At 41.2% G+C, this 27,813-nt stretch overlaps 1 protein-coding gene across 5 annotated transcripts in view; it reads right to left on the bottom strand.

The window, feature by feature from the left end:
* The window catches only part of LOC110491461 (vesicle transport through interaction with t-SNAREs homolog 1A), a 197,963-nt gene that overhangs the window by 162,774 nt on the left and 7,376 nt on the right, over nt 1-27,813 (bottom strand). For 4 of the 5 annotated variants that reach the window (XM_036946313.2, XM_036946316.2, XM_036946310.2 and 1 more), the window contains exons 2-4: nt 20,676-20,734; nt 17,999-18,109; nt 3,697-3,774 (exon numbers count right to left, since the gene is read on the bottom strand). In XM_036946313.2, the coding sequence (XP_036802208.1) occupies nt 3,697-3,774; nt 17,999-18,109; nt 20,676-20,734 (248 nt within the window). Of the gene's footprint in view, nt 1-964; nt 1,940-3,696; nt 3,775-17,998; nt 18,110-20,675; nt 20,735-27,813 lie in introns of those variants that run through there. The other variant, XM_090202044.1, reaches the window with a different exon arrangement.

Genomic DNA, 27,813 nt, shown 5'->3' with positions numbered 1-27,813 from the left:
CACAACGCTAGCTTTGCTCCAGAGAAAGTGGTAAACACAGAACATTGTAAATGTTATAATTACGCCTCCGTGAATGCCTTTCCCCATTTCTTTTTAATGCCAGCCAGTATTCAAAATTGCACTGCTGCAATTTTTCTGTTATGATAATCAGCAGATTTTTCAAACAAAGATTTTTTTCATTCAATACGGAATTCGATACAAGTGGTAATCTGCTTCCTTTGTAGCCTGTAAAATCTGGTCCATGCCGGCTCAAACCAGCGCAATCTCGTGGCCAAGCCTTCTGCTGTGACTGAAATCGAAACTATTCCGTAGAGTGTTCATGTGCGAAAAATGTGTGTGCGCTAGCTACTGTGTGTGGGGTAGACCGTGTGTGTGTCTCTGAGTGTGTGAATTGCATGCTGAGTGAGAAAGAATGGGGGGGGGGGGGGGATGTGCAACGGTAGACTACCACGTTATTAAAAAAAAAGTGTGATAACGCCATTTTGGTCTCTGCCCGCGTACAGATAACGAATAAATGCCGAACTCTATTAAATCGTCCTTTAGCCATTATCGCAGGGCAAACACGTCATTTTTAGAACTTATGACAGCTCCCTATGTACTTAGCTAGAAAACCTTGCCATGTAACGAACAGATTTGCGACTGGTAATGATCTGCTCAGCCAGGGCTATATGAAATGATCCTGACCTCTTTCAGATCGTCAGGAATTAAATTGACCGACTTGCCCCAGCTCCTCCATCTTTTCCCCATCCTCTCTTTCGCTCCCGCCTCGTTCAATAAAATAAATAAACTGACGTTCCGAGCACTCCACTCACAGCAAGACCAAGTCGCGTGTTATCTCCAGAAGTTTTTAAAATAGAAATGAGATAAATATTTTCATTTTAAAAACTATGTGGGTGTGCGTGAGAAAAATTATTTTGTTTTACAATGTAAAAACATTAAAAATTCTGATCGACTCAACTTATAAAGTACAAATGTTATGCTTTGAGCATTTAAGGTTCTGAAGCAACTACTGAAGGCATATACATACAGCGCCTATAGAAAGTTTACACAGCCTTCAACTTTTTTCACATTTTGCTGCCTTAAAATTTTAATCTACACAACCTACTCCACATATCCAAAGTGAAAGACTAACAAAACATTTAAACAACGGAAATATCACCCCCCTGAATTAATACTTTGTGGAAGCACCTTTGGCAGTCATCCTTTTGTAACCTTTTCATTAAGTTAACTCTTAGGGCAAGATACAGTATATCCATTGTTCTTTTCAAAACTGCTCAGGCTCAGTACATTTTGGTTGAGGATCATTGATGGACAGCAATATTTAAACCTTGTCTCTGATTTTTCAAAAGCAGATTTAAGTCAGGTCTGAGACTAGACAACTCAAGAACACCCAGCCCCTCTTGGAAAGCCATTCTGGTGTATCTTTAACATAAACATTTGTGTAATTGTCCTGCAGAAAAATAAAACCCTATAATACAGCAAATAAATATACTTTTTGGCCTAAATTTAAAAAACTACAGGGTTAGGTCAAATGCAATACAAAACAACAGAGAGAAACCTCTATTTTCAAGTAGTGTGACGGCAGCATCATGGTATGAGGATGCTTGTCATTGGCCGGCTTCAGAGGAGTTAGTCAAGATCAAAATAAATATGACACGTAAAAATGTTAGGGTTTAGGGTTAGGTTTAAAATAATGATATTATGACTTTGTGGCTGTGCTAGCTAGTGACCACTCTGCAGAGCTGCCTCCGGGTCAAGATTAATGATAATAAAACACCAACCTGCCATTTATTTTGGAATAACTTGTACTTTCTATTCAATTTTAATTTGCTTATATACATGTATAATGTGTAACTAGATGTGGACTTTTTTTCTCTGGTTCAAGGACAATTTGTCTCCCCTCCTTTCCGGTCGTCCTTGTCTTGGGGATATTGAATCACTTGAGAAAAATGGAAGGCGAATGAGAAAACAGTGTATTAGAATTAAAACTACAACAAACATTCTGTAGACCTTAAGTTCTCTTGACATGTCAGCCTCTACAAAAAAAATCTGAATTTTACAAGTGCTTGAATGCTGGACAAATTCAATTACCTTAAAAATGTATATTTAAAAGAATAATATAATTGTTAAACAGAGCAGCATAAGACTGAAAACATCTCTAAATGCATGCATCTTAAATTGTACTTCTAGATTAACTCATCGGTCGGCGTGTTTCCATTCTTTAAACAAATTATTTTCCTATGATAAATATTCTTAGGTCTATGAATAATTATTTAAATAATGGGGTTCATCATCAATTGTATTTCATGAAAGGGAAATATATATATTTGAAATGTGGGTCGTATTTTTCTCCCTTTTGCCTTTGAAAAGATTTTGATAGGAATCATCACTGTCTCGAATGTGACAGTTCTGGCAGCAAATCCACTTCCGACTTCTGTATAAAATGTCAGAGTCACTTTACGCATCTCACTAATTTGCAGGGAATACGCATATGAATGTATAATATGGGATGGCGATACATACGGTATGTTTGTAAGATGTGCAGTTCACGGGTCATCACTAAAATGGTAATAAGAACGCAACTAATAACCTGTACTTTATTTAGCTCTGCTCAGATCATCTAACTGTACTTACACTTGCACGTTTAGTCCCTCAGTACTTTGTATGTATTTCTCCCTCTGTTTATGTGTATGACTGAGACACACAGCAACTATTGCAAAGTTGACAAGATAATATAGGATCAGTCAAGAAAACACACTGGTCAGTGCTGTGAGGTGCAGCTGTGCAGGTAAGCGTTAGGCAGTGTGTCTCAAGTGTTAAAAAGACGGTTTGCGTAGCTGTTGATGGCCTGCTTTTTTGATACAGCACTTCAGACATAATTCCAAACAACACAAGTTTGAAGAACATGTGGCATATTTTGGGCAATTAAGATCAGTATTTCAGAAGCTTGTTTTCTCCTTTCTCATATTCAATATGAATGAATCAGTACAGCCTTTGAAGGGGTTGTTCATTCCCCATGTTCACTGCATTGTCTTGGCATTTTGGGACAATGGAAGAAATATGGCTAATTAGCTTTTATCTGTTGTTTATAAACCAAACTTAATCATAGTTGTGATAAAACATCAATAACATTTCAATGTTCATTACAAAATTCAAAATACATCTTCTCATTAATTTAATTATATTGTCAACTACAGAATTACGATCTTTCATCAAACATCAAATTATATTTTCAATATTACTGAACAAAGGTTGTATAGCGACAAGTAGCCAGTAAAATAGCAAACATTTCAGTGACTTTTTGACACTAATGCTTATAAACAAACACTGAACCTGGGAATCCTATTTATTCTGATTGTCCGTGCTGTGTGGTTACCACAATTGTGTTTAAAGGTGAGTGTGTGTGCGTGCGGAGGATCTTTTTAGAGGATAAGTACACAGACGGCTGGAGAACAGCTGTGTGTGTGTGTGTGGGGGGGGCAGCAATCTGGCGCTGCCCAGACGCTGGGCCCAGGCCTGGAGCCCATTCAGACCCTGGGCAGCTTTGCATTAAACAGTGTTCCTTCCACATGACTTGTTGCCAATGCTGCAGTGGCCCTGGTGGCCCTGGGAGAGGCCCCGTGAGGCACTGACCCTTCCTCACCCGGGGACCAGCCACCCATACTAGGGACTGGCGGGACCTGATTAGCACCTTACCTGACTCTCAGAGGAGCCAGCGTCTTCCCCCAGGAGCTCGTTCCGCACCTCATCACTGTAGGCGATACGTGACCTTTTCTGCAAGGGGAGGAGGAAGACAGAAGAGAGAAAGAGAAAACAGAGGAGAAGAAATAAGCCTTAGTGGAGTTCTTGGAAAAACATAACAGGTATTTCTTAAGCACGAGAGCCCCCTAATGGACCAGAATGTTAAAAAAGCACATGCACCTGCAGTGTGTGTGGAGGTGTGTGTGGAGGTGATGTTGTACCACTGAAATTGTAGAGATGCCCCCCTTTTCCACACTTAAATCAACACAATCCGAAGAATAAAACCAACTACGGCACTGGGGCAGGGGCCGGGAGACGTATAAGGAAAGTATCACTTGTCAGCGCTAAATCTTTTCTGGGGGCTGCCACTGCTGTCAGCACAGTGCAGTGGCAGGCTCTGTGATAAGGCAGATGCTGGGACTTAGACAGGGAATAATTCATCACCCATCGGCGTTCCATCAGATTTGAGCTCCCTCTCGCTCTCCCCTTGCACCCCTTCAGAAGGGGTGGGGGAGGAACGCCATGTCCAAAAAAGACAAACATTCCCGACACGCACATTTCCACACGCACTCTTCAGTGTGTGCCACCTCCGACGCTGAAGGACCAGGCGCTGTGTAGCGCTTGTTTACAGACACTAAAAGAAAAACGCACCCTCTTCAAATGCCCTCCAAACTAAATGCACACCAGCGGAAAGAGAGACTGTTAACTAAAGCCTCCTTCTCAGAACGCCCTGACAGGAGTTCTATGTGGGCCGTGGGAGGAGAGCAAAATCAAACACACTAGGAAATATTGAGCTGAAAATAACATATCGGTACATAAGATCTTTGGGGACTCCTGCTTTCACCACATGTACGAGAATTTTCCCATTTATTTCATCCATTTCCTTTTTAGAAAACGTATTTAGAAGTTCAATGAGGTTTCTAATGGACATGTCCAACAGTGCTACAGTATGTTTTATCAAAGAAAGATGTCTCTTACCATTCATTGAAATAATTAATTAGCCTTGTTAAATAAAAAGGTTAAATAAAAAAATAAGGGGAAAAAATACAGAAATAAAGTACCGAAAAATATATAAATATATTTGACACCTGTTGTTTTTTTCTTTCCTAGTAAACTTGACCAGTGAGTGGACAGCCACCAACAGACCATCAGGAAAGTGATTTGTCTTGCTATTGTGACAGTGAGGGCCACAGCCTGAGGAATAATTACTGAGATGTCTGGGAATATGACTGACCAGGGTGACAAGAGAAGAAAATATATATATATATATATATATATATATATATATATATATATATATATATATATAAAAATACATTTGATAAAGAGAAGCAGCCAAACAAACACAGTCTCTATAGGCTTCAACTGAGCCACGGGGACCTGCGCGAACCGCCAAAGGAATGACTGCGGGGAAGAGCGGATATTACTGTGACCAAATCAAAAACACAGCACCGGCATAGCATACGCACAAACACAATGGAATGCCTTCACAATCAGAATGATACAATGTTCATCATTTACATCATCGTGTTAAAACACTTTAGTATCTATTGTATACTTTATGTGTCGTGAACAATCTATTATTGATCAAACTAAATCAGACACATCATTAAGAGACTTTGGATAGGATTACATCTACTTTTAACCGGTGGTTTAATTAACCCTTTCTTAAGAATTGACAGGTTACAGGTTGTGACAAAGTTACGGTATGGGTTTTTTCCAGTTGTTAGTGCGAGTACAAAGACAATAAAACATCAACGGGTACACAGCGTAGAGTCGTGTTCTGCCGGGATAACACCCACATGTGTCATTTTAGTGGAGCGTCATCTTAAAGAGCCGCAGTGTAACTTAGGGGAATGACGGGTTGCTAGTAATTGAGACGAGATGCCTGGGAGAAGGCTTGATTTTAGTACGCAGAGACTGATGTCTTCTTCAAACCCGCACAGTTTTGGGGGCATTTCTAAATGGCTGTTTGTTGCCACCGAGAGTATCAACAGCTTCCGCGGTGAACGCAACGCAAATGAAACATGAAAATAAAAAGAACTCAGAATGCTACTGAACCAGAGATTGTTGCTGCTCCCTACCCATTTACTTGTGGTTTTGAATTCCCCCTCTGGAAAACAAACCATAACCCTTAGAGTGATTATTCCCTGTTCATTTGATGTGAAACAAGAGCAGCTGTGCAATATTGACTGCCTCACCCATTGATAGACTTTGATTACCGGTTGGGGTGTTTTGCAAAATTTAAATTAAAATAAATGGATAGTCTTCATTTGATAATATTGTGTTGTATATGTGGCTTATGTTCCACTAGTGAGAATAATGTAATGAAGAAGGTCTTTATATTTGATCAGGGTAGATCAGAATCTGTAATAACTAGGGTTGTTCCCAAAAAAACGCTCTAAATATATGTATTGAAATAATAAAGAAAAAATAAGTTGAGAAAGACAATATGTTGATTGAAAGTCTCTCATTCTAGTTTATGCGTGTTGAAGATTAAAATGTCTAAAACAACATGAAAACAGGCGAGGAGGAGCACTTCCATAAGATACCTTATTGCCACAGAGAAAAGAAGAGATGAGATCTTTTTCCTTTTGAACGGTTTTTCTTTTGTCACTTTTTCTAATCTTGGGTGAGAATTTGCTTCTGTTGCCGGAAGCACAAAAAAAAAAAAAAAAGTACAAAAGATCCATCTTAACTTTATGCAAAGTGTTCCGTCTGCCTTTAAACTCTACACGGCTCGTCAAGTGTGAGACGGATGTACTGGTGTTCTGTCAGAAACACACGTGTCTCACCTCTTGACGTCGACGTGAGAAGAGTTTCTTCAACCCATCAAAACGTAACTATATATGCATAATAACTCCTAGTACTGTAAGATATGCTAATCAAGAACAACACAAGCTGGAAATTATATTCATGCAATTATGAAAAAAATATGAACGTGTTCTCTTTAGGCACGGATGTCTAGATATTTACTAATCTATCATTAATTTTAAGTAAAAAGGGGAAAACAATCATTCTGAATAAACAAAATCACAAACAACCTACATAAACAGGCAGTAGACAATAATTTAAACACCCTTCCTTTATAGACCCAATGGACATTAGTCACTTTTAAAAAATGTCTTCAAAAGTTCTCCTTTTAAAACTAAATCAGAATAATTTAAAAGCAAATAAACTGATCTTTATTGTAAACACCTTTTTTGGGGGCCTCCCAAATGCCCTCCCCTCTCTATGCCTGTTGCCACAAGCGACGCAGGGTCGTGCAAATAATTGTGGTGCCTGGAAAGCTGAAAAATGTAAACAGTTCATTAGATGGGATATAAAAGGCGTAAAAATACCCAGAGGAAGAGTGTAATGAGGGACCCTGAAGTTACTCTGCAGACGCTTTTTCCTCCACTTTTCCCCCTCTTTATTGTCACCCCGAGCACACGGCTGGTGGCATGGCGTGAAGAGTAATTAACGATATTTAATTTACAAAAGCGTGCTTCATTACATCTTTCTCACCAGTAGGAGAGCGGCTGGCCATTTTTTTTTATATCTTTTTTTTTTACTTAATGGCACTTTTGTCACGACTCAGCTTCAAATTGGCATTTAACCTTTCATTTGCTACTAATCAGGTCCACATCCTGTTGAAGAGGAAGTGGCTTGGAATAAAACATTTCACACAGTCTTTAAGTATTTTTACTCAAAATTATATATAATAATAACAACCCTAAATTATTTTTTACAGTACTGTCATTAATATCCTATTAAAACATGAATAAATCATGGCTACGAAATGGACAAACACTACACAAGTGCACAAAAACTGAAACACGACATCACTTCCTAGTTCCTATCACTGTGTCCCTATGATATGCTCCCAGGTGATGTTGTGGACCGATGACAGTAGTTATTTTCTAGTTTCCCCAGCAGTGGGGGCAGAGGTGGTGGAGTGTGGTGTGGCGTTAAAAGGAAGCCGAGCCCTTTAAGCAGGCACAACAGCAGCATCGATAACGCATCTCATCCTGGCAGGGGGTTAACACACTTCACTGGCACAAAGAACAGCTCTCACACACACACACAACTGTTGTTTTCACATCTCCTCCACTCTTTTAAGACAAACAAATTGGCAGAGGTTGTTCAATTAACTAAGTGCTTCTTTTTTGTGTGTTAGATATATCATCAGATAAAGGAAAGCGGCGACAATTGTGATGGAGGGGTTTTCTGTGCCTTCGTTTTGTTTCTGCTCTTTAGTGTCATCAAATCCACTACTCTTGTCTATCATCAGAGACTGTGTGTACTTGTGAGTGTTTATGTGGAATAAAGGGCCTTGTGTTTGTGTGTGTGTGTGTGTGTGTGTGTGTGTGTGTGTGTATGTATGAAAAATCTCCTTTGTCTGTACGTGTGTGTGTGTGTGTGTGAGAAAAATCTCCTTTGTCTGTACGGGCATGGGCGCGTGTTTATGTGTGTGTGTTCACTGGCCTGTGTGTGTGTGTGTGTGTGTTCTCCTCTTAATATGACTCCAACAGTAGTGGGGAAGCCAAGCCTTAGAAACCAGCATGGAGCCTCTCATTAACGCACAGGTTGGTGCTTTTGTGTCTTGAACACAGACAAGGCATTATGTTTCACAGCTATAAAAGACTAAAGGAGTCTCAAATGAGCTCCAATAGAAAAAAGACACCATCTCAAATTATCAAGGAAAACAAGACAATAGTGGAACTAGAACACATTTAAACTGGGCTGGCGGTGGAGGATTTGCCCCATATGACAACGTACACTCAAAGGGCCTTCATGTCATCTCAGAAAGAAATAACAGTGTGTCCATAAACACTAATACAATCGACATGTAAAGAAAAATGGGTCAAAAATAACCCTTAACGTCGAAATGTATTGATTAAATAAATCATCTATACTTAACCCAGCAGAATGATACAATATTGATAGAACGTAGTATTACATCAGGTTACAGATCATTACATATTGCGCTGTGCAAATGTGATCTCAGGGGATAGCCTCTCTTTAACGGTACATTGTTATGATGGGGATGGTTCCTTCTTCCACGACTGTAATACGTGTGCTAGACTTCCCTGTCAAAGTCGTTTCTATTGTTAAATAGAGCCGAGATCCGTCAATAAGCCTAACGACTGTAACCGCAAAGCAAGTGGGCGAGTGAGAGAGGAGAGAAAGGATCGCAACTGAACTCTAAACAAAAGAGCGAATTCCAGGGGATTTGATTGAAGAATCTCCATGTACTTTTTGCTGGCCGGGGGAACCGTCTCAAATGGTTATTTCTTTAAGGCATGAGGGCCGATTAAACCCAATATTAAAATATGGAAGCAGTTCTAATGACAAATCAAAGGCCTGGTTTCCTCTCGCTCTCTCTCTATTTATTTTTCCCCATTCTCTCTCGCTCTCCTTCTCCCAGTGCATGAATCCCAGGCTGTATGAGGGGAGAGAAAAGCCGGGGCCCGGGCATCGGCGGTGCAAACACACAGACAGCGGTGCAGAAATCAATAGAGGAGAGCCGTCGGGGAGGCAGCCGGGCGAGAGGAACCAGAGCGGGGCCCGCTCGGATCACAACGCTGGCTTCTGGCGTGCAGTGGGGAATAAAGGGGGGGGCCTCAGGTCAGCGCCAGAGAAAAAGGTGAGATTAGAGGGAAATGGAGGAGGGATTTCGGCACGCGGGGGGGGGGGGGGGGGTGATGAGGTAGTGCATGTATGGGGAGGTGGTTGGGGGAGGCGTACGGTGCGGGATACCTGGCGAGCTAGGGACCAATCGGCCCATTAGCCTGTGGCTAGCTACATATGGTTCACTGAACCCTCCACTGAGAATAACTTCTTTTTTTTTTTTCGCGCAAATGTCTCTTTTTTTCTCTTTTTTTTTATTTTTAAAGAAGACCTTCACTTTTAACCCTTTCTCCGCTTTAGAGAAGGTTCTCTTTTGACCTCGATTTATGATTCATCTTTGTTTGATGTCTATTCTCAGAGTGTTATCTAAAAGTGTTGAAAGCTAGACACAAAGGAAGAGATATGGACCCATAATATATTGTTGTAGACAAAATGTGTGTGCGCGCGCGTCTGTCCAACTGCGTTCGTCTATGGAAATGCATAGAAGACGACCGTCCCCTGTCCCTCGCCTTTCTTCAGAGTAACGTGACCATTGTCTGAACTGAATGCCTCCCTCATTACCATAAGAACAGAGCATCAGGCATAGAGGCTTAGACACATCATTAACGCTATAAATCTATTTATAAACTGGCTGGTTTGAGCCCTGAATGCCGATTGGCTGACAGCCGTGGTATATCAGACAGTATAACACGGGTATGACAAAACATGTATTTTAACTGCTCTAATTATGCTGGTAACCAGTTTATAATAGCAATAAGGCACCTCAGGGGTTTGTGTTACATGGTCAATATAACAGGGCTAAGGGCTGTATCCAGGCACTCCATGTTGAGCCTAAGAACAGCCTTTAGCTGTGGTATATTGGCCATATACACCACACCTCCTCGTGCCTAATGCAGAGGAGGTGCGTAGGCACCTTCCAGCAGAGCCAATCCAACACGTTCCCTTGTGAACTTTCCTAGACACTTACCAGCTCCATGGGAGAGTACAGGTTTTGTGTTGGAATTCAGAGCAGTTGTCCAAACTTTGAGAAACTGCCAATTGAGGGCCGACGAGGGTCTTGTACACCTCTATCACATGGAAATCGACAACGTCAGATACTCACCCCTAGAGTATGTGCTGTTACGTTCGCCAGGGCTAGTCTTAGGGCACATTTAAGCGATATCAGTTGATGTGAGTTGATGCAGTTGATGTGAGTTGATGTGTGAGTTGATGCACTGATAGAGGCCAGGGGTAAATGAATAAATCCTTAATTCATACTCTACACTCCAGTGTAATTCTGATCAAGGCCACAGCAAGATTCCTCTGCAGGCTTCAGAACCAGACGAGAAACTAAACAATTGTCGGTCGCAAAGACCAAAAGCCGTTTGTTTTTCTTTTGCACGCTCCTCATTTAGAAGCACTTAAGCCAGAGAAAGGGAAATGCAATTCGATAGGGGGAAACTTTGTTTCCATTTACAAATTTCATCCCAGGGTAAACACATTGAGCTAATTGGGGAAAACCCACTGAGTGTCAGGGAAAACTGGGGATGTCAAAGTTCTCTCTCTAGGCTCGTTTTTGTTAAAAAAAAGGGTGTAAGCCAACAACAACAAAAAAGACAGAGGAAAAACACAAGCCTACTAGATGAATTCATAATGCATTTCATAAATACTTCATGACTTTTATATACTTAAGCCAGTCTGACAAATTTAAAAGAAATCAGTGTCACCTATTCTGGTCCCGCTTGTCAGTCAATGCATCACTTGGGTGCGGGTGTCACATGTCACTTCTGGTTTACGCTGGTTTGTGGGACAGGCTCGGGGCTCTGAAACAAGGGGGGGAGGGGGGGCGTACTGGGAGGAGGGGGAAGGGTGCTATTATATTCACATGTCTCTGCCCCCCCACTATCTTCCGACTCCTCTCAGTCAAGTCACTCAATCAATCACATAGGCCCCTGAGGACAGAGAGGACCTGCGAGGCCCTTACTTCAGGCAGACAAACCCAGGTACTGATCACTGTCTGTGGGAGGGTGACTTATCCCACTTTGGAGAGGATCCCAAGATAAGTGAAAGGAAATGATTGTGTCGTTGAATACACAAACAACCAGTCCTATTCACACACACAATATACGTACCATTACAAATATTTGTAAGGGAATTTAGGAATGCATGTTCTTGTTAAATACCACCCATTGATCGTCTCAGAACAGAGTAACCCCACTCATCATTGACGAATTAAAACAGATTCATTACAAATGTTTCTATCACTTACATCGTTTTTTTGACCACTGTGATTGGTTGACTATCACGCAGGCAGAGAACACTGTACTGCCATTCCTCGATGCTTCAGTTCCTGTCTCCTGGTAGGAGAACCATCTTCTCTCCTTCTGGTGACTCAGTCCTTCACCCTTTCCACCACCACCCTTACATTACATCTAAACCATAAACACACTCATCCAACAGGGAGACTATAGATGCTGATCCATTAGAGGCTGCAAGCCCCATCTTTGTGTCTAAAATAACACAACAAGTATTTTCAACTGCCAATCCACAAGCAGCTCGGGGAAGAGCTGCTGTGTGGAACATCTTCAAAATAATAGGCGGAATTCATAAGCTGAGACAAATATATAGATTTGTTTACATCTTAAATCTGCATTGGGCTCCGAGGAAAGAGAGAAAACAATCCCCTCAATCCGCGCGATTTCCATAAGAAATCTGATCTTTTTAATCTGGGTGTGAGACTGGACTTTGGCGCTATTGATGGCTTGTTAAACAACCCAACATATAAACCACCATCTGCATTAACTCCTTAGTGGTACACAACGAAGACTCAAATGTTTCATGGCGACAAGCGCAGACGAGACAATTTAAGGAGATTTATAGTGTCTAACAGCCAGCTAATGTTGGTCTGTCATGTTTTGTTTGTAGAAGTCGCTGTAATGGAGGATAGGGGGCAAATGACACAGAACCTCCAAACTGGATTACAATGGCACTGTGCCATAACCAGCGCTAAATACAGTCCTCGTAGAGTATCCCGTCAAACCTATATGAAATACGATAATTATGAAGCATCTTCCATTCAAAGTGAAGAATTCTGGATGACGCTATGAAAGGGCAGCAGGACATTCCATTAATGTCCTTACAAAAAAACTTGTGACCGTTTTTTCCTCCCTTAGATTCCCAACTGAGCCTATCAAAAACTTCAGGAGAACTATGTATCAAAAGGTTCTAGTCTCCATGACCGTGACTTGACCATGAACGAATATCTCAAAATCACACAGTATGGAAGGTATCATGGACAGGTTTAAACGTATCCCCCACTCAGAAAAAAGGATATTAGCCAGTTTTATTCAGCCTATACATGTATTAAACGGACTAAATTCACATATTTTAAAAGTATTTTTTTTAAAAAGTGAATTCATAAAAATAAACAATCATGAATGACCTTTGAGAAACAGCTCAGTGCTGCTGGGTTTGGAACCGAAATAAAGTTAGCTATTGCTTATGCGAGACTTTAGGCAGTTCCGATTCTGTCGACAGACCTATCGACAGACCTACAGTCTTGAACTGTACTCAATGATACACAATGGACAGTACAGGGAGGAATTTGCCAATTTTTTTATCCATTTTAGATCAAGGCCAAATCATTTCCAAGTTGCCATAGTTTGTCAGCGTTTTATCTGAGGCATTTTCCCCTTTACACAATTGGCTACACTAAAGGGTCCAAGGTGCTCATTGCATAGCTACAGCACTCAATATTTGCCCTGACAGAAAGCGTTTACTAAATTATTTATTTTTCCACTTAAAAAGGTCATTAATAATCACTTAAGAGACTAGGAAATATGAAAAAGCTGTTACACATTTGGGATTGGTGCAGAAGGCGGCTCTTAATTCCATTCATCCGACTATCAGGTGAATAAACTGTTCAATATTTCAAGGCTAGTTGACTCGATAAACGCTTTGGGAATGTGTTAATTATCTCCCTGGATAGAAACTGGAAGCCATTCAGTCTAAAGGTGTTTGTCACGATCCACCTACATTCTGTGTGTCATAATCTGGGCAGGAAAAACAGATCTTATCGTCGTGCCTCCGCACTTTAAAATCCACCGTGAAGGAATTGTAGGCTTTCCACTTCAACTGTAATTGAGTGAATTCATTAAAAAAATATATATGTCCAATATCTTCATTATTGTCACTGTCAACAGAATTACAGCCTTCAATAGACTGAATAGTCATTCATTAAGAACTACAATTTCTGTGGCAAGTCAATGTTTTTTATGCTTTTCGAAAATTCAGACAAAATATCATTTGCAGCAGTATTCATACCATTGATACTGTCTTGACTGTGCACCCTGCAGAAATTGACATTGGGAGGTTGAAAAATGTGTGAATCAATCCATAATTGACAACTGTTAACAGCTGTTGTCTAAACAAGATTAACTTTATCAAAAGCATATTTTGTAAACCAAAGAGCTGGAATTCATTTCACTACATCTACCATTTTAACCAGAATCGACCTTCAATTTAAGAACGGAAACATAATATACCAAACAAACTTTTTTACGGTTCAAAAGCGGAATAGAAAGAACTAACATTCTAAGAATAACAGTCAATGTGTGGGAAAATGGAGATAAAACGAATATCTACCTAGGTTAGGAAATAACATTTTACGATGTTTGGAGACAATTTTCTAAGGGGTGAAACATATACTCCAGCAGACAGACAAACACACAGTTCTGTCCAAAGAACAGCTAAGAGTCTAGGACATGCACGTCAACAAACTGTTCACTACTTCCATCTCCAAGTTTCACAGACGAGACAAGGTCAGAGGAGGGCACAGTGATAAGAAGCAGCTCTTTTAGCGGGAGAAGCTCTTCTGATCGACATGCGTGCTTATCAATATCACCTCTACCAGATAACTCAACTTGGCCCAAATTCTTTGAACAATATCGCCATCTGGTGTCAGCTAAGAGGGAAGACAGCTTCGAGTAAATTCATGTTGGACACTTTGGCCCACTAAAATCTCCCAAGGTAGAAAAGCTATATATTCTCAATTGATATTCTGAAACCTAAAGCTTGACACTAAAGCATTGTCAAGCATTTACTCTGTTTAAAGGCTACTTCTGAGTCATTTTAAAACATAGTCAATTTTCAAGGGAAAACACTCAAATATCTACACAAAGGTTTATAAATGTATTATGCCCATCTCTCAGTTGTCACCAATAGCCCATGCAGTCTGAGCACAGCCAAAACGGACGCCGAGTGTATTTACAGTGCCTTCAGAAAGTATTCACAGCCCCGGTCTTTTTCCACATTTTCTTGTGTTACAGCCAGTGAATTTCAAACACAGATTTAACCAAAGAGGTTTTCCAATACCTGGCAAAGTAGGGCACCAAACAGACATTGAATATCCTTTTGAGTTATTAATTCGGCTTTGGATGGTGTATCAATACCCAGTCACTACAAAGATACAGGCGTCCTTCCTAACTCAGAGAGGAAGGAAGGAAAACGCTCAGGGATTTCACCACGAGGCCAATGGTGACTTTAAAACTGTTTATTGGATAGGAGAAAACTGAGGATGGATCAACAACATTGTAGTTACTCCACAATACTAACTTAATTGACAGAGTGAAAAGAAAGAAGGCTGTACAGAATAAAACATTTCCAAAACATTCCGCAAAAAAAACCGCATCAAATCAATGAACTTTTTGTCCTGAATACAAACTTATGAGGCAAAGCCAATATAAAACATTACTGAGTACCACTCTCCATATTTTCAAGCATTGTGGTGGCTGCATCATGTTATGGGTATGCTTATAATTGTTAAGGACTAGGGAGTTTTTCTGGATGAAAAAAAAAAATCAAAAAAAAAAACAGAATGGAACTAAGCACAGGCAAAATCCTAGAGGAAAATCCATTTGAGTCTGCTTCCCACCAGACACTGGGAGATGAATTCACCTTTCAGCAGGATAATAACTTAAAACTCAAGGCCAAATATACACCGGAGTTGCTTACCAAGAAGATGGTGAATGTTCCTGAGTGGCCGAGTTACAGTTTAGACTAAAATCTATGGCAAGACCTGAAAATGGTTTCCTAGCAATGATCAACAACCAATTTGACAGAGCTTGAATAATTTTGAAAATAATAGAGTGCAAATGTTGAACAATCCAGGTGTGGAAAGCTCTTAGAGATTTACCCAGAAAGACACTCAGCTGTAATCGCTGTCAAAAGTGATTCTGACATGTATTGAATCAAGGGTGTGAATACTTAAGTAAATGTTTTTAGAACTCTCTCATGTTCACTCTGTCGTTATGGGGTATTGTGAGAGAAATCCATTTTGAATTCATGCTGTAACACAAAATGTAGAATAAGTCAAGGGGTATGAATACTTTCTGAAGGCACTGACTCCACAGATGTCTGTGGACCAAGCCTCCCTGTGGAGGGACAAACTTTGGAGCTACCTTTGAAGATGGTCTGTTTACCCGATAGGTTTCATTAAATGAAGCCTCCATTATGCCTCTCTTGTGCCTGATCAAAGGCATCGCTAAGAGGCATGTCATTCTGCTTCCCCTGACTTGAACGCATCCCCATTATCAAACGGAAGGGGGGGTTCTGTTGAGCCAGCCTCCCCTTTACCTGATGCAAGGCCCCTCAGCAGGGGTCCTCTGGCTTTAAGACCCCTCTATTATCAGAATGAAGCCGACAAACAAATCACAAATGCACCTTTGGGATGACCGTCTGATAACGTGCTCTTCATCCGTCTGGATGGCCGGGTTATTGGGGTTCAGGCTTGGCCCCGTCTGGCATAGACAAGTGGGGCTCAATCTGGCACGTTGGTGGCGTGAAGACTTCAAACCGCGGCTGGACAAGTGGATGGGGTTTAAGGGGGAAACAGCCCAGGGAAGCACAACAAAGACTGTGCTTTTTTATTTTAAAAAATTGAGAGGGCACCCTTTAGTGCAGGGTACCCGAATATGGCCTGCAGGAGTGAGAGAGAAGTGAGAGGCCGGGCCAGGCTGAAGCATTTTGCACTTTTGAGGACAAATCAGCAGCTTTGGGGGAAGTCAGCAGCTTTACCAGGGAGTTGAAAGGGACCCTGGGGGAAAGTGGGCAGTGGGAGGTCCCACTTTAAATACACATCACCTTTGCCTTAAAAAAAATAAAAACTAAGGGCAAAACAATTGTTTATCAATATAACAGGGTTTCACACAGGCTGAGGTGGACACAGCTTTCCAATCGTAAGTGAACCAAAATGAAAACCAATACTAAAGTTGGTTTGTTCTAGTCTATCCACAATTATTAAAAAGCACCTAAATTAATTGCGCGTGGTAGAAGGCCAGCCTTAATCTGACTCCACTACGAAACTAAAATGAACACACTGTACAGGTTTCTGATAGAGGCAAAGTTGTCAGAAGGGTACGTGACTAGGCCTATATATTTTCCTCTTTTAAGCGTACATGATAAATAATATTTTTTATATCCAAAATGGCCTTTCTCCATTCTCTTCTCCTTAATGTATGACAATGTCGGCTATTTAAAAAGGTGACAAAGGGTATCCTCGCATCTAATAGCATGCGCTCAAAATAGCATAGCACAGACAAAAATGTGAGGAATGCGACATAGCCGTAATATCCGACACAGCAGGTGTTAATTGCTTGATAATTAACCACGGCAAGTGTCGAGACAGGAGAAGCTAAAAGATTAATCATCAGCCAATTAAATGCCCATGGCGAGGAAAGTGAGCTCTCTCAAAGACTAGAGAGATCTTCTCTGTAATCTGAGCTCCCAGATTCTCAGGAGTGGAGCCACAGATCACTGGCACCTGTAATTTCTCAGTGTTTGCTTGTTTGTTTGTTGATTATTTCGGTTCACATTGGTCAATGCTTTAGCCGTAATGCCTGGTGTTTACCTTTACATTTGAATGGAAAAAGCTAAATATCCGCACAAGTATCTAGTGGAACGATGCATACCAAAGTTCCACAGGTAAATGAAAAACCCCAAGGAAGCTGAGAGAGAGTTCAGAGATGTAACACACTCAAAGAAAAACCTTAAAGTAAAGCCAAGAGGGGCCTTAACACAATTTCTACGTCTAATGGGAGTAATGTTTGAAAGTAAAACAGGGAGCCTAAAATATGGGTTAAGAGCAAGTGACTAAAGTTAAAACATTTCATTCCTCATTAAGGTTTGATATGTGTACGGTGGAGGGCTCTAGACAGACAGGTGCAGTTTATAAATTACTAAACAAGGCCATGTTCTGAAGAATCAACACAAGCCCACACTCCTATGGATGCTACTTGGGCTTTCAAAAACAGACCCCAAAAAGATGAGCCACAGCGGACATGCCAATGCCCTTCAGTTTCAGTCCGAGTGCGTGTGTTGCGGAAAGTGTGAGCGTATGTTAGAAGGTGTGCTCAGAACTACATTGTACATTGTACAGTGTACATTGTGCGTACATTATGGCGTTCACTTACAGTACACACACAAGCACACATGCTTACGTGCATGCAAGTACACGTGTAATAGGATCATTCTTGCCATACCAAAAGGTCAAACAACCATCAGTAGGTGTCAATGTTCCATTGAGCAAGGCACGTAACCGGGGCTGGGCTGTCAGTAGAATGCATAGCTATTCACTAAGACAAATGAGGTGTCATGGTGGGGTACTCACAAAGTCTTTCTCCAGCTTGTCCATCTCCCCCTTATAGCTCTTCAGCCTGCTCTGGTACATGCCTCTGCTCTGGATGGGGAGCTCACGCACCTCCAGATCCATCTGCTCCATCTAGGTCCAGAAATCAACCAGTTAATTCACCATTCAATGGTAAAAAAATATATTTAAAAAAAACATTATATTGGCAAAATTCGCTAGAACATAGGTCTAAACTATGCAATTATAGCTGGGTAGCCTACAATTGGAAATATGTCAAAACAGATTTTCAATTAAAGATTGTTGTTAAACTCAACTTATTGTACACTTTACTGTTAAGTAAGTAGTCTGTTCAGTACGTGGGGACTACACTGTTAAGGGACATTTTATGTAAAGTGTTGAATTTAATGTACAGTGCATTCGGAAAGTATTCAGACCACTAGAAAACATTTTTTAAATTGTGTTGCGTTACAGCCTTATTCTAAAATGGATTTTAAATATAAATATATATATACACACACACACACACACACACACACACACACACACACACACACAATATCAATCTACACACAATACTCCATAATGACAAAGCAAAAACACGTTTTTAGAAAGTTTTGCTAATTTATAAAATAAATAAATGAAATAACATTTATAAAAGTGTTCAGTACTTTGTTGAAGCACCTTTGGTAGAGATTACAGCCTCGAGTCTTCCTAGGTATGACGCTACAAGCTTGGCACACCTGTATTTGGGGAGTTTCTCCCATTCTTCTCTGCAGATCCTCTCAAGCTGTCAGGTCGGACGGGGAGCGTCACTGCACAGCTATTTTAAGGTTTCTCCAAAGATGTTCGAGGGGCTGGGCCCCTCAAGGAAATTCATAGACTTGTCCCTAAGCCACTTCTGCATTGTCTTGGCTGTGTGCTTAAGGCTGTGGTTCTGTTGGAAGGTGAATTATCATCCCGGTCTGAGGTCCTGAGCGCTCTGGAGCAGGTTTTCATCAAGGTTCTCTCTGTACTTTGCTCTGTTCATCTTTCCCCTCAACCCTGACTCGTCTCCCAGTCCCTGCCGCTGAAAAACATCCCTGCAGCATGATGCTTCCACCACCATGCTTCATCGTAGGGATAGTGCCAGGTTTTCTCCAGACGTGACACTTGGCATGCAGGCCAAAGAGTTCAATCTTGGTTTCATCAAACAAGAGAATCTTGTTTCTCATGGTCCTTTAGGTGCCTTCTGGCAAACTCCAATCGGGCTGTCATAAACATTTTACTGAGTAGTGGATTCCGACTGGCTACTCTACCATAAAGGCCTGATTGATGGAGTGCTGCAGAGATGGTTGTTCTTCTGGAAGGTTCTCCCATCCGGAGCTGTCAGGTTGACCATTGTCTTATTGGCCCTGACCAAGGCCCTTCTCCACCGATTGCTCAGTTTGGACGGGCGGCCAGTTCTAGGAAGAGACTTGATGGTTCCAAACTTCTTCCATTTAAGAATGATGGGGCCCACTATATTCTTGAGAACCTTCAATGTTGCATGCATCTTTTTGATACCTTTCACCAGATCTGTGCCTCGACACAATCCGGTCTCAGAGCTCTACGGACAATTCCTTCCACCTCATGGCTTGGTTTTTGCCCTGACATGCCATGTCAACTGTGGAACCTTATTTAGACAGGTGTGTGCCTTTCCAGATGATGTTCAATTAATTTAATTTACCACAGGTGGACTCCAATCAAGTTGTAGAAACACCTCAAGGACCATCAATGGAAATAGGATGCACCTGAGCTCGATTTCATGTCTCAGTCTCAAGGGTCTGAATACTTATGTAAATAAGGTCTTTTATTTTTAATACATTTGCAAAAATGTCTAAACCTGTTTTCACTTTGTCATTATGGGGCATTGTGTGTAGATTGATGAGGAAAATGTTTTATTTAATTCATTTTAGAATAAGGCTGTAATGTAGAAAAGAGGAAGGGGTCTGAATCATTTCTGAATGCACTGTATACATACAGGTTTGATGTAAAGAAATGAAAGTAAAGTAGCGTAGCACACAACTTGGATTTGGAGGGGACCGTAAAACAACAAGAGATTCTGAAGATTAAACCGAAATCTCAAGCTAGCAAAACTTCAACATGAGCTACTTCAGCAGCACTCACAAAAACTTTTTCGATGTTGATTTGCTGACACATTACTCTTCTTCGGGTCATTCATCAACGATTAAAAAAAAAAAAAAGTTCTGACAGAAAGGCAGTTTGGTAAATAAATAAGATGCAATCCATTTGAAGGGCCTTCATTTTAAAAGACATGTTGAGACCCAACAGTGTCACGTAGAGTACATTAGAGGTAACGTTACAGAGAGACAAGACTGAGGTGGATTTGGAGAAGCCTAATCAAGACAACAACGTCGACAATTTACACGTTAGTTCACTTCCTTAAATTTTTAAACATGACGGGAAGACTCCCTCCTCCAAATAATGGCTTGAAATGTGTCACGGGTGTGTCACTTAAAAGCGAAAAGCGATCACGCCGTTATTGTGCTGAACAGCATTCCACCACGTGAAGTATGTGAGTGTCCTGACGCCGTTAGGATAACACAGGTGCCGTTGTCTTCGTGCACCGGTGAAATTGTCTCGTTTCCTTTTCCAAATGCATTATTACTATACATTTTCTTTTAATGTGAGGAGTGGAAATTACTGATCAAAGACGTACCAACTCTCTGACTTCTTCGAGCTGTTTGTCGACATTTAGAACCAGCTGTGTCTTCTCCTCTGAAAATGAAACGGGAGAAACATATTGATCAGTCGACAGAGGAGCAGTGCTTTATGACAACAACCCAACTCCCCCGCGACGGGGGGATTGAACACACACACCAGAATGCATCTGAAGATATATTTACACATTCTCTCCGCACGCTGAGCCACATTTGAAGTCTTATTTATCCACGTGTAAAAGGCCTTTGTTGGCTTTTGTTAGAGGAGCAACGAGACACCTCGTACCAACTTAAAAAGAAATGTCAGCTTTAGTAGGTTGCCAGATTTTCTAAACTCGGAGTCCCACTAATAATGACTAAAACGTTGCTCTATGCTCACCCAAAGGCTCCAAAGGCTTCTATGCTCACCCAAAGGCTTCATGACTTGAAACTCATTTGGCCATAAGAGTTCAATATGGAATGTTGTAACTGATTGTGTAATCTCTCAATTCTGGCTGAACTTATTCTGTTATGTGTAGCAACTAGGGATGGGCATCTGAAAGAATGTTTGTGTTCGAGTACAAGTAGGCTCACAGAAATTATTTTGAGTTGGCCTACTTGAGTGCTAGTACGCTCACAGAAATGATTTTGAGTAGGCCTACTCGAGTACTAGTACGCTCACAGAAATGATTTTGAGTAGGCCTACTCGAGTACTAGTACGCTCACAGAAATTATTTTGAGTAGGCCTACTCGAGTACTAGTACGCTCACAGAAATTATTTTGAGTAGGCCTACTCGAGTACTAGTACGCTCACAGAAATTATTTTGAGTAGGCCTACTCGAGTACTAGTACTCTCACAGAAATGATTTTGAGTAGTCCTACTCGAGTACTAGTACGCTCACAGAAATTATTTTGAGTAGGCCTACTCGAGTGCTAGTACGCTCAATTACTGGTTCAGATACAAAAATGAAAATGTCATTTCTCAGTGCCTTTGACATAGCTACAGCTACTCAAAAAACATTCAACACATCTTAAACTTTGACATTGTCTGTTTATTGTAAATGTAACCTGGCAAATGGATTTTCAACAATCGAATGCAAATCTTGAAACGTGTACTTGAGTATTTGCACCGATCCCTATTAGCAGCAACAACAATTGAGATAAATACTCCTAATATTCCAGGTCCACATTTGGACATATCATATTTTATTTGTCTGACGTAAACTGATGCCTTGGTGGCCCAGAGTTGAAACCAACATCTAAGAAGTCAAGGATCATTATAAAAGACCTACCCTGCTATGGACCAATGTTTGTTAAATAGGCCTAATTGACCAGATTTTCAACAACTGACATGTAGCTGAAAGCCTGCACTACTAGAAACTTCCAGATCAAAAACCAACCACAAGGCTAGCCTCTCAGTAACAGGGCGTAACAGTGCCAAAACCAACCACAAGGCTAGCCTCTCAGTAACAGGGCGTAACAGTGCAAAAACCAACCACAAGGCTAGCCTCTCAGTAACAGGGCGTAACAGTGCAAAAACCAACCACAAGGCTAGCCTCTCAGTAACAGGGCGTAACAGTGCCAAAACCAACCACAAGGCTAGCCTCTCAGTAACAGGGCGTAACAGATCAAAAACCAACCACAAGGCTAGCCTCTCAGTAACAGGGCGTAACAGATCAAAAACCAACCACAAGGCTAGCCTCTCAGTAACAGGGCGTAACAGTGCCAAAACCAACCACAAGGCTAGCCTCTCAGTAACAGGGCGTAACAGATCAAAAACCAACCACAAGGCTAGCCTCTCAGTAACAGGGCGTAACAGATCAAAAACCAACCACAAGGCTAGCCTCTCAGTAACAGGGCGTAACAGTGCCAAAACCAACCACAAGGCTAGCCTCTCAGTAACAGGGCGTAACAGTGCCAAAACCAACCACAAGGCTAGCCTCTCAGTAACAGGGCGTAACAGATCAAAAACCAACCACAAGGCTAGCCTCTCAGTAACAGGGCGTAAAAGATCAAAAACCAACCACAAGGCTAGCCTCTCAGTAACAGGGCGTAACAGTGCCAAAACCAACCACAAGGCTAGCCTCTCAGTAACAGGGCGTAACAGATCAAAAACCAACCACAAGGCTAGCCTCTCAGTAACAGGGCGTAACAGATCAAAAACCAACCACAAGGCTAGCCTCTCAGTAACAGGGCGTAACAGATCAAAAACCAACCACAAGGCTAGCCTCTCAGTAACAGGGCGTAACAGATCAAAAACCAACCACAAGGCTAGCCTCTCAGTAACAGGGCGTAACAGTGCCAAAACCAACCACAAGGCTAGCCTCTCAGCAACAGGGCGTAACAGTGCCAAAACCAACCACAAGGCTAGCCTCTCAGTAACAGGGCGTAACAGTGCAAAAACCAACCACAAGGCTAGCCTCTCAGTAACAGGGCGTAACAGATCAAAAACCAACCACAAGGCTAGCCTCTCAGTAACAGGGCGTAACAGATCAAAAACCAACCACAAGGCTAGCCTCTCAGTAACAGGGCGTAACAGATCAAAAACCAACCACAAGGCTAGCCTCTCAGTAACAGGGCGTAACAGTGCGAAAACCAACCACAAGGCTAGCCTCTCAGTAACAGGGCGTAACAGTGTGAAAACCAAGAGAAGATCTTCATTGTTTTACCCCTGAGTCTGCACTGCCTTTTGTCAGACATCAAATCCAATTTGAAAACCTCACAGCCTACACAAGTAAACAGCCGGGGGCGATTCTCCTCGAGGTGAGCTGGTGTAGCCCTCCCCAGCATTGGCCTGGACAAGATGATCCTGAAATATGCATGGCTATTTACTAGGAGAACCGCAGTCTGACGGATGAGTCGTTTTGTAAACAGGCCGCAAAAAATGTAAGTTGAGCTCGGCATCTCTGCTCAATATTTAATAGCCAGTGATTGACAGGCCTTCAGCTTTCCATAAACACTCTTGAGAAAAAAAATACATCCATGTTTAATGGAACGAGACCTTGCAATACATTGTACTCTTATTCAAACCTCAGTCCCACATTTTTCGGACAGTAACAAAGCAAAACAAAAACACATTATCAATTTGATTCTGGCGTGAACGCTGAAGGCTTGGCCAAGAGAGGGTCAAGGACGTTTCTTCGCGTGCCACAGCCATTATCTGCGATTGTATATAAGTGATGTCGGGAAACACAGCATCCACTGGGGACAAAAAGCTTTTGTCGAAGCCATTGTCATCGTATGAAATTGAGGGCTGCCAACCGATGGGCACAACTCAGGCACTTGAGGGAGGAGAGAAAGACATGAGAAATGTCTTCATGAGTAGGAATGGAATTGAAATTCAAGTGCAAACTGTTTTGGTAGGAGCAGAGGACACGTAACAATGACTGCTGGGTATCATGGGCTTCCGCCTCAGTTCATATTCATGTGGGCTTATTTTGACATGCTGGGTGGTGGGAAACATGGAGAAATTACACTGTGGAAGAGACACATTGTTTCCGTCAAGAAGCCAATTCAAACCATGACAATTCAAATCGAATGTAAATTCCCATGAGCCATAGCGTAGGAAAATAAACAAGCAACAGACCTAGCAAATATGAGCTAAGCAAAGGAAGACAATGCCAGCTGCAGGATCTTTTGTTTGTTGTTCAGTGGGTGAACAGGCTGTGGCCGGTGAATAGGTAGACAGCCTTTGGTTTTCAAATAAAGTGTTTACTTAACTATGAGACCAGTACAGATATATTTACAGTTATGATACATGATGTTAGGCTCTCGGGCCTCTCTACAGTCTCTGTTATCCTAATTTCAGGAGAGAATTCCTAAAAGGCATGAACAAAAAGGTGAAATTAATCTGGTTAAAATTGAGACTAAAGACAGAAAAGTTAGTAATGGGTAGATCTTAGGATGTGTACCTTTCCCTTTCAAGACGATCAGATACGCAGTGTTTCAACCAGGATTATTTTTCAGCTGGGTGGCAAAGAGCCCCCGGTGATTGTTAGTTCTCTCTTATTTCAAAATATATTTCTACATTATCTTTTATACAGTGCCTTGCGAAAGTATTCGGCCCCCTTGAACTTTGCGACCTTTTGCCACATTTCAGGCTTCAAACATAAAGATATAAAACTGTATTTTTTTGTGAAGAATCAACAATAAGTGGGACACAATCATGAAGTGGAACGACATGATATTTCAAACTTTTTTAACAAATCAAAAACTGAAAAATTGGGCGTGCAAAATTATTCAGCCCCTTTACTTTCAGTGCAGCAAACTCTCTCCAGAAGTTCAGTGAGGATCTCTGAATGATCCAATGTTGACCTAAATGACTAATGATGATAAATACAATCCACCTGTGTGTAATCAAGTCTCCGTATAAATGCACCTGCACTGTGATAGTCTCAGAGGTCCGTTAAAAGCGCAGAGAGCATCATGAAGAACAAGGAACACACCAGGCAGGTCCGAGATACTGTTGTGAAGAAGTTTAAAGCCGGATTTGGATACAAAAAGATTTCCCAAGCTTTAAACATCCCAAGAAGCACTGTGCAAGCGATAATATTGAAATGGAAGGAGACCACTGCAAATCTACCAAGACCTGGCCGTCCCTCTAAACTTTCAGCTCATACAAGGAGAAGACTGATCAGAGATGCAGCGAAGAGGCCCATGATCACTCTGGATGAACTGCAGAGATCTACAGCTGAGGTGGGAGACTCTGTCCATAGGACAACAATCAGTCGTATATTGCACAAATCTGGCCTTTATGGAAGAGTGGCAAGAAGAAAGCCATTTCTTAAAGATATCCATAAAAAGTGTCGTTTAAAGTTTGCCACAAGCCACCTGGGAGACCCACCAAACATGTGGAAGAAGGTGCTCTGGTCAGATGAAACCAAAATTGAACTTCTTGGCAACAATGCAAAACATTATGTTTGGCGTAAAAGCAACACAGCTCATCACCCTGAACACACCATCCCCACTGTCAAACATGGTGGTGGCAGCATCATGGTTTGGGCCTGCTTTTCTTCAGCAGGGACAGGGAAGATGGTTAAAATTGATGGGAAGATGGATGGAGCCAAATACAGGACCATTCTGGAAGAAAACCTGATGGAGTCTGCAAAAGACCTGAGACTGGGACGGAGATTTGTCTTCCAACAAGACAATGATCCAAAACATAAAGCAAAATCTACAATGGAATGGTTCAAAAATAAACATATCCAGGTGTTAGAATGGCCAAGTGAAAGTCCAGACCTGAATCCAATCGAGAATCTGTGGAAAGAACTGAAAACTGCTGTTCACAAATGCTCTCCATCCAACCTCACTGAGCTCGAGCTGTTTTGCAAGGAGGAACGGGAAAAAATTTCAGTCTCTCGATGTGCAAAACTGATAGAGACATACCCCAAGTGACTTGCAGCTGTAATCGCAGCAAAAGGTGGCGCTACAAAGTATTAACTTAAGGGGGCTGAATAATTTTGCACGCCCAATTTTTCAGTTTTTGATTTGTTAAAAAAGTTTGAAATATCCAATAAATGTCGTTCCACTTCATGATTGTGTCCCACTTGTTGTTGATTCTTCACAAAAAAATACAGTTTTATATCTTTATGTTTGAAGCCTGAAATGTGGCAAAAGGTCGCAAAGTTCAAGGGGGCCGAATACTTTCGCAAGGCACTGTACATACTTTATCTGGTTTTAGTAGCTTAAGTTTACACTAAAAACGTTTAACCATCACGGAAATTGAGTTGGGCCTCTGAGCTGGATCTGTCGGAGCTGACTTTGTGTGTGTGTGTGTGTGTGTGTGATGCATGTCTATGGTGAAAATACTTGAAACCCTTGTGAGTGAACAGCTAAAAGAGTTTTTATTTACTAACTCTATTTTATCAATGTACCAATCAGGCTTCAGGAATAAGCATAGCACAATTTCAGCAGCCATGAACGTTTTAAATGATATCACTGAAGCCCTTGACAAAAAACAGCACTGTGTTTATTGATCTCTCTAAGGCTTTTGATACAGTTGATCATGCTATACTAAGGCAGAGATTGTCGAGTGTAGGTCTTTCAGAGCATGCAGTTGCATGGTTTGCTAACTATCCGTCTGATAGAACTCAGTGCACTCAATTTGATGGGCTTATGTCTATTAAATTGTCTGTATTTAATGGTGTGCCCCAAGGCTCTGTACTTGGTCCTCTCTTATTCACTATTTATATAAATGATTTAGACAAATGTCCAAAATGCGCAACTTCATTTTTATGCTGATGATACTGTTATTTACTGTTGTGCCTCGTCTCTTATAAAAGCTTTCCAGAACTTGCAAACTGCTTTTTATACTGTTCAACATACCTTGTGTCAATTGAAGCTTATCCTCAATACTGACAAAACTAAACTAATGGTGTTTTCTAAAGAAAGAAATAGACCTCTGAACCTTTCACCTATTTCACCTATTGTCCTGTCAGGGCAAGGAGATTGAGGTTGTAACCTCATAAATATCTTGGAATTTTAATTGATGACGGCCTCTTTTAAATTGCATATTCAACAACTTACAAAAAAAATTACGCTGAAATTGGGATTTTACTTTAGGAATAAGGCCTGTTTTTCTTTTGAAGCCAGAAGGAGGCTAGTATCAGCTACATTTATGTGTTTACTAGACTATGGGGATATTATATATATGAATGCTTCCGCTCAGTGTTTGAGATCAATTGACACCCTTCACCATGGCACTTTGAGTTTTATTTTAAAACTGCAAAACCCTTACGCACCACTGCACTTTGTATACCAGAGTTGGCTGGCCTTCTCTAGTCACTTGTAGGCTCGGGCACTGGTATACTTTTATTTACAAAGCCATTTGGGGTTTACTACCTTTTTATTTGGGCATTTTTATTGTTCAGAAATCTGGTGGGTACTCTCTTCGTTCGCTGGACTTTATCATGCCAACTGTTCCAAATGTCCGAACTGAATTTGGTAAAAGGGGTTTTATGTACTCTGTGCCATCGTCTTGGAACGCCTTACAAAATTATTTTAAACTGGAAGAACTTGTCCCGATTGGTATTTTTAAATCACTGATGAATGATCTTGAGACTGATTCCCTGACCTGTCAATGTTTTTAATTTGCTGTTTTTGATTTTGTTATACTCTTGTGAATTCTATGGTTTTTACTAGATTACTTGTAGTTTTTCA

This window comes from Oncorhynchus mykiss, chromosome 16 (genome assembly GCF_057628025.1).
Source record: "Oncorhynchus mykiss isolate SJ-2025 chromosome 16, ASM5762802v1, whole genome shotgun sequence".
Classification (NCBI taxonomy): Eukaryota; Metazoa; Chordata; class Actinopteri; order Salmoniformes; family Salmonidae; genus Oncorhynchus; species Oncorhynchus mykiss.
Note: the sequence above shows the minus strand (reverse complement) of the source record. Positions and strands in the feature narration are given on the sequence as shown.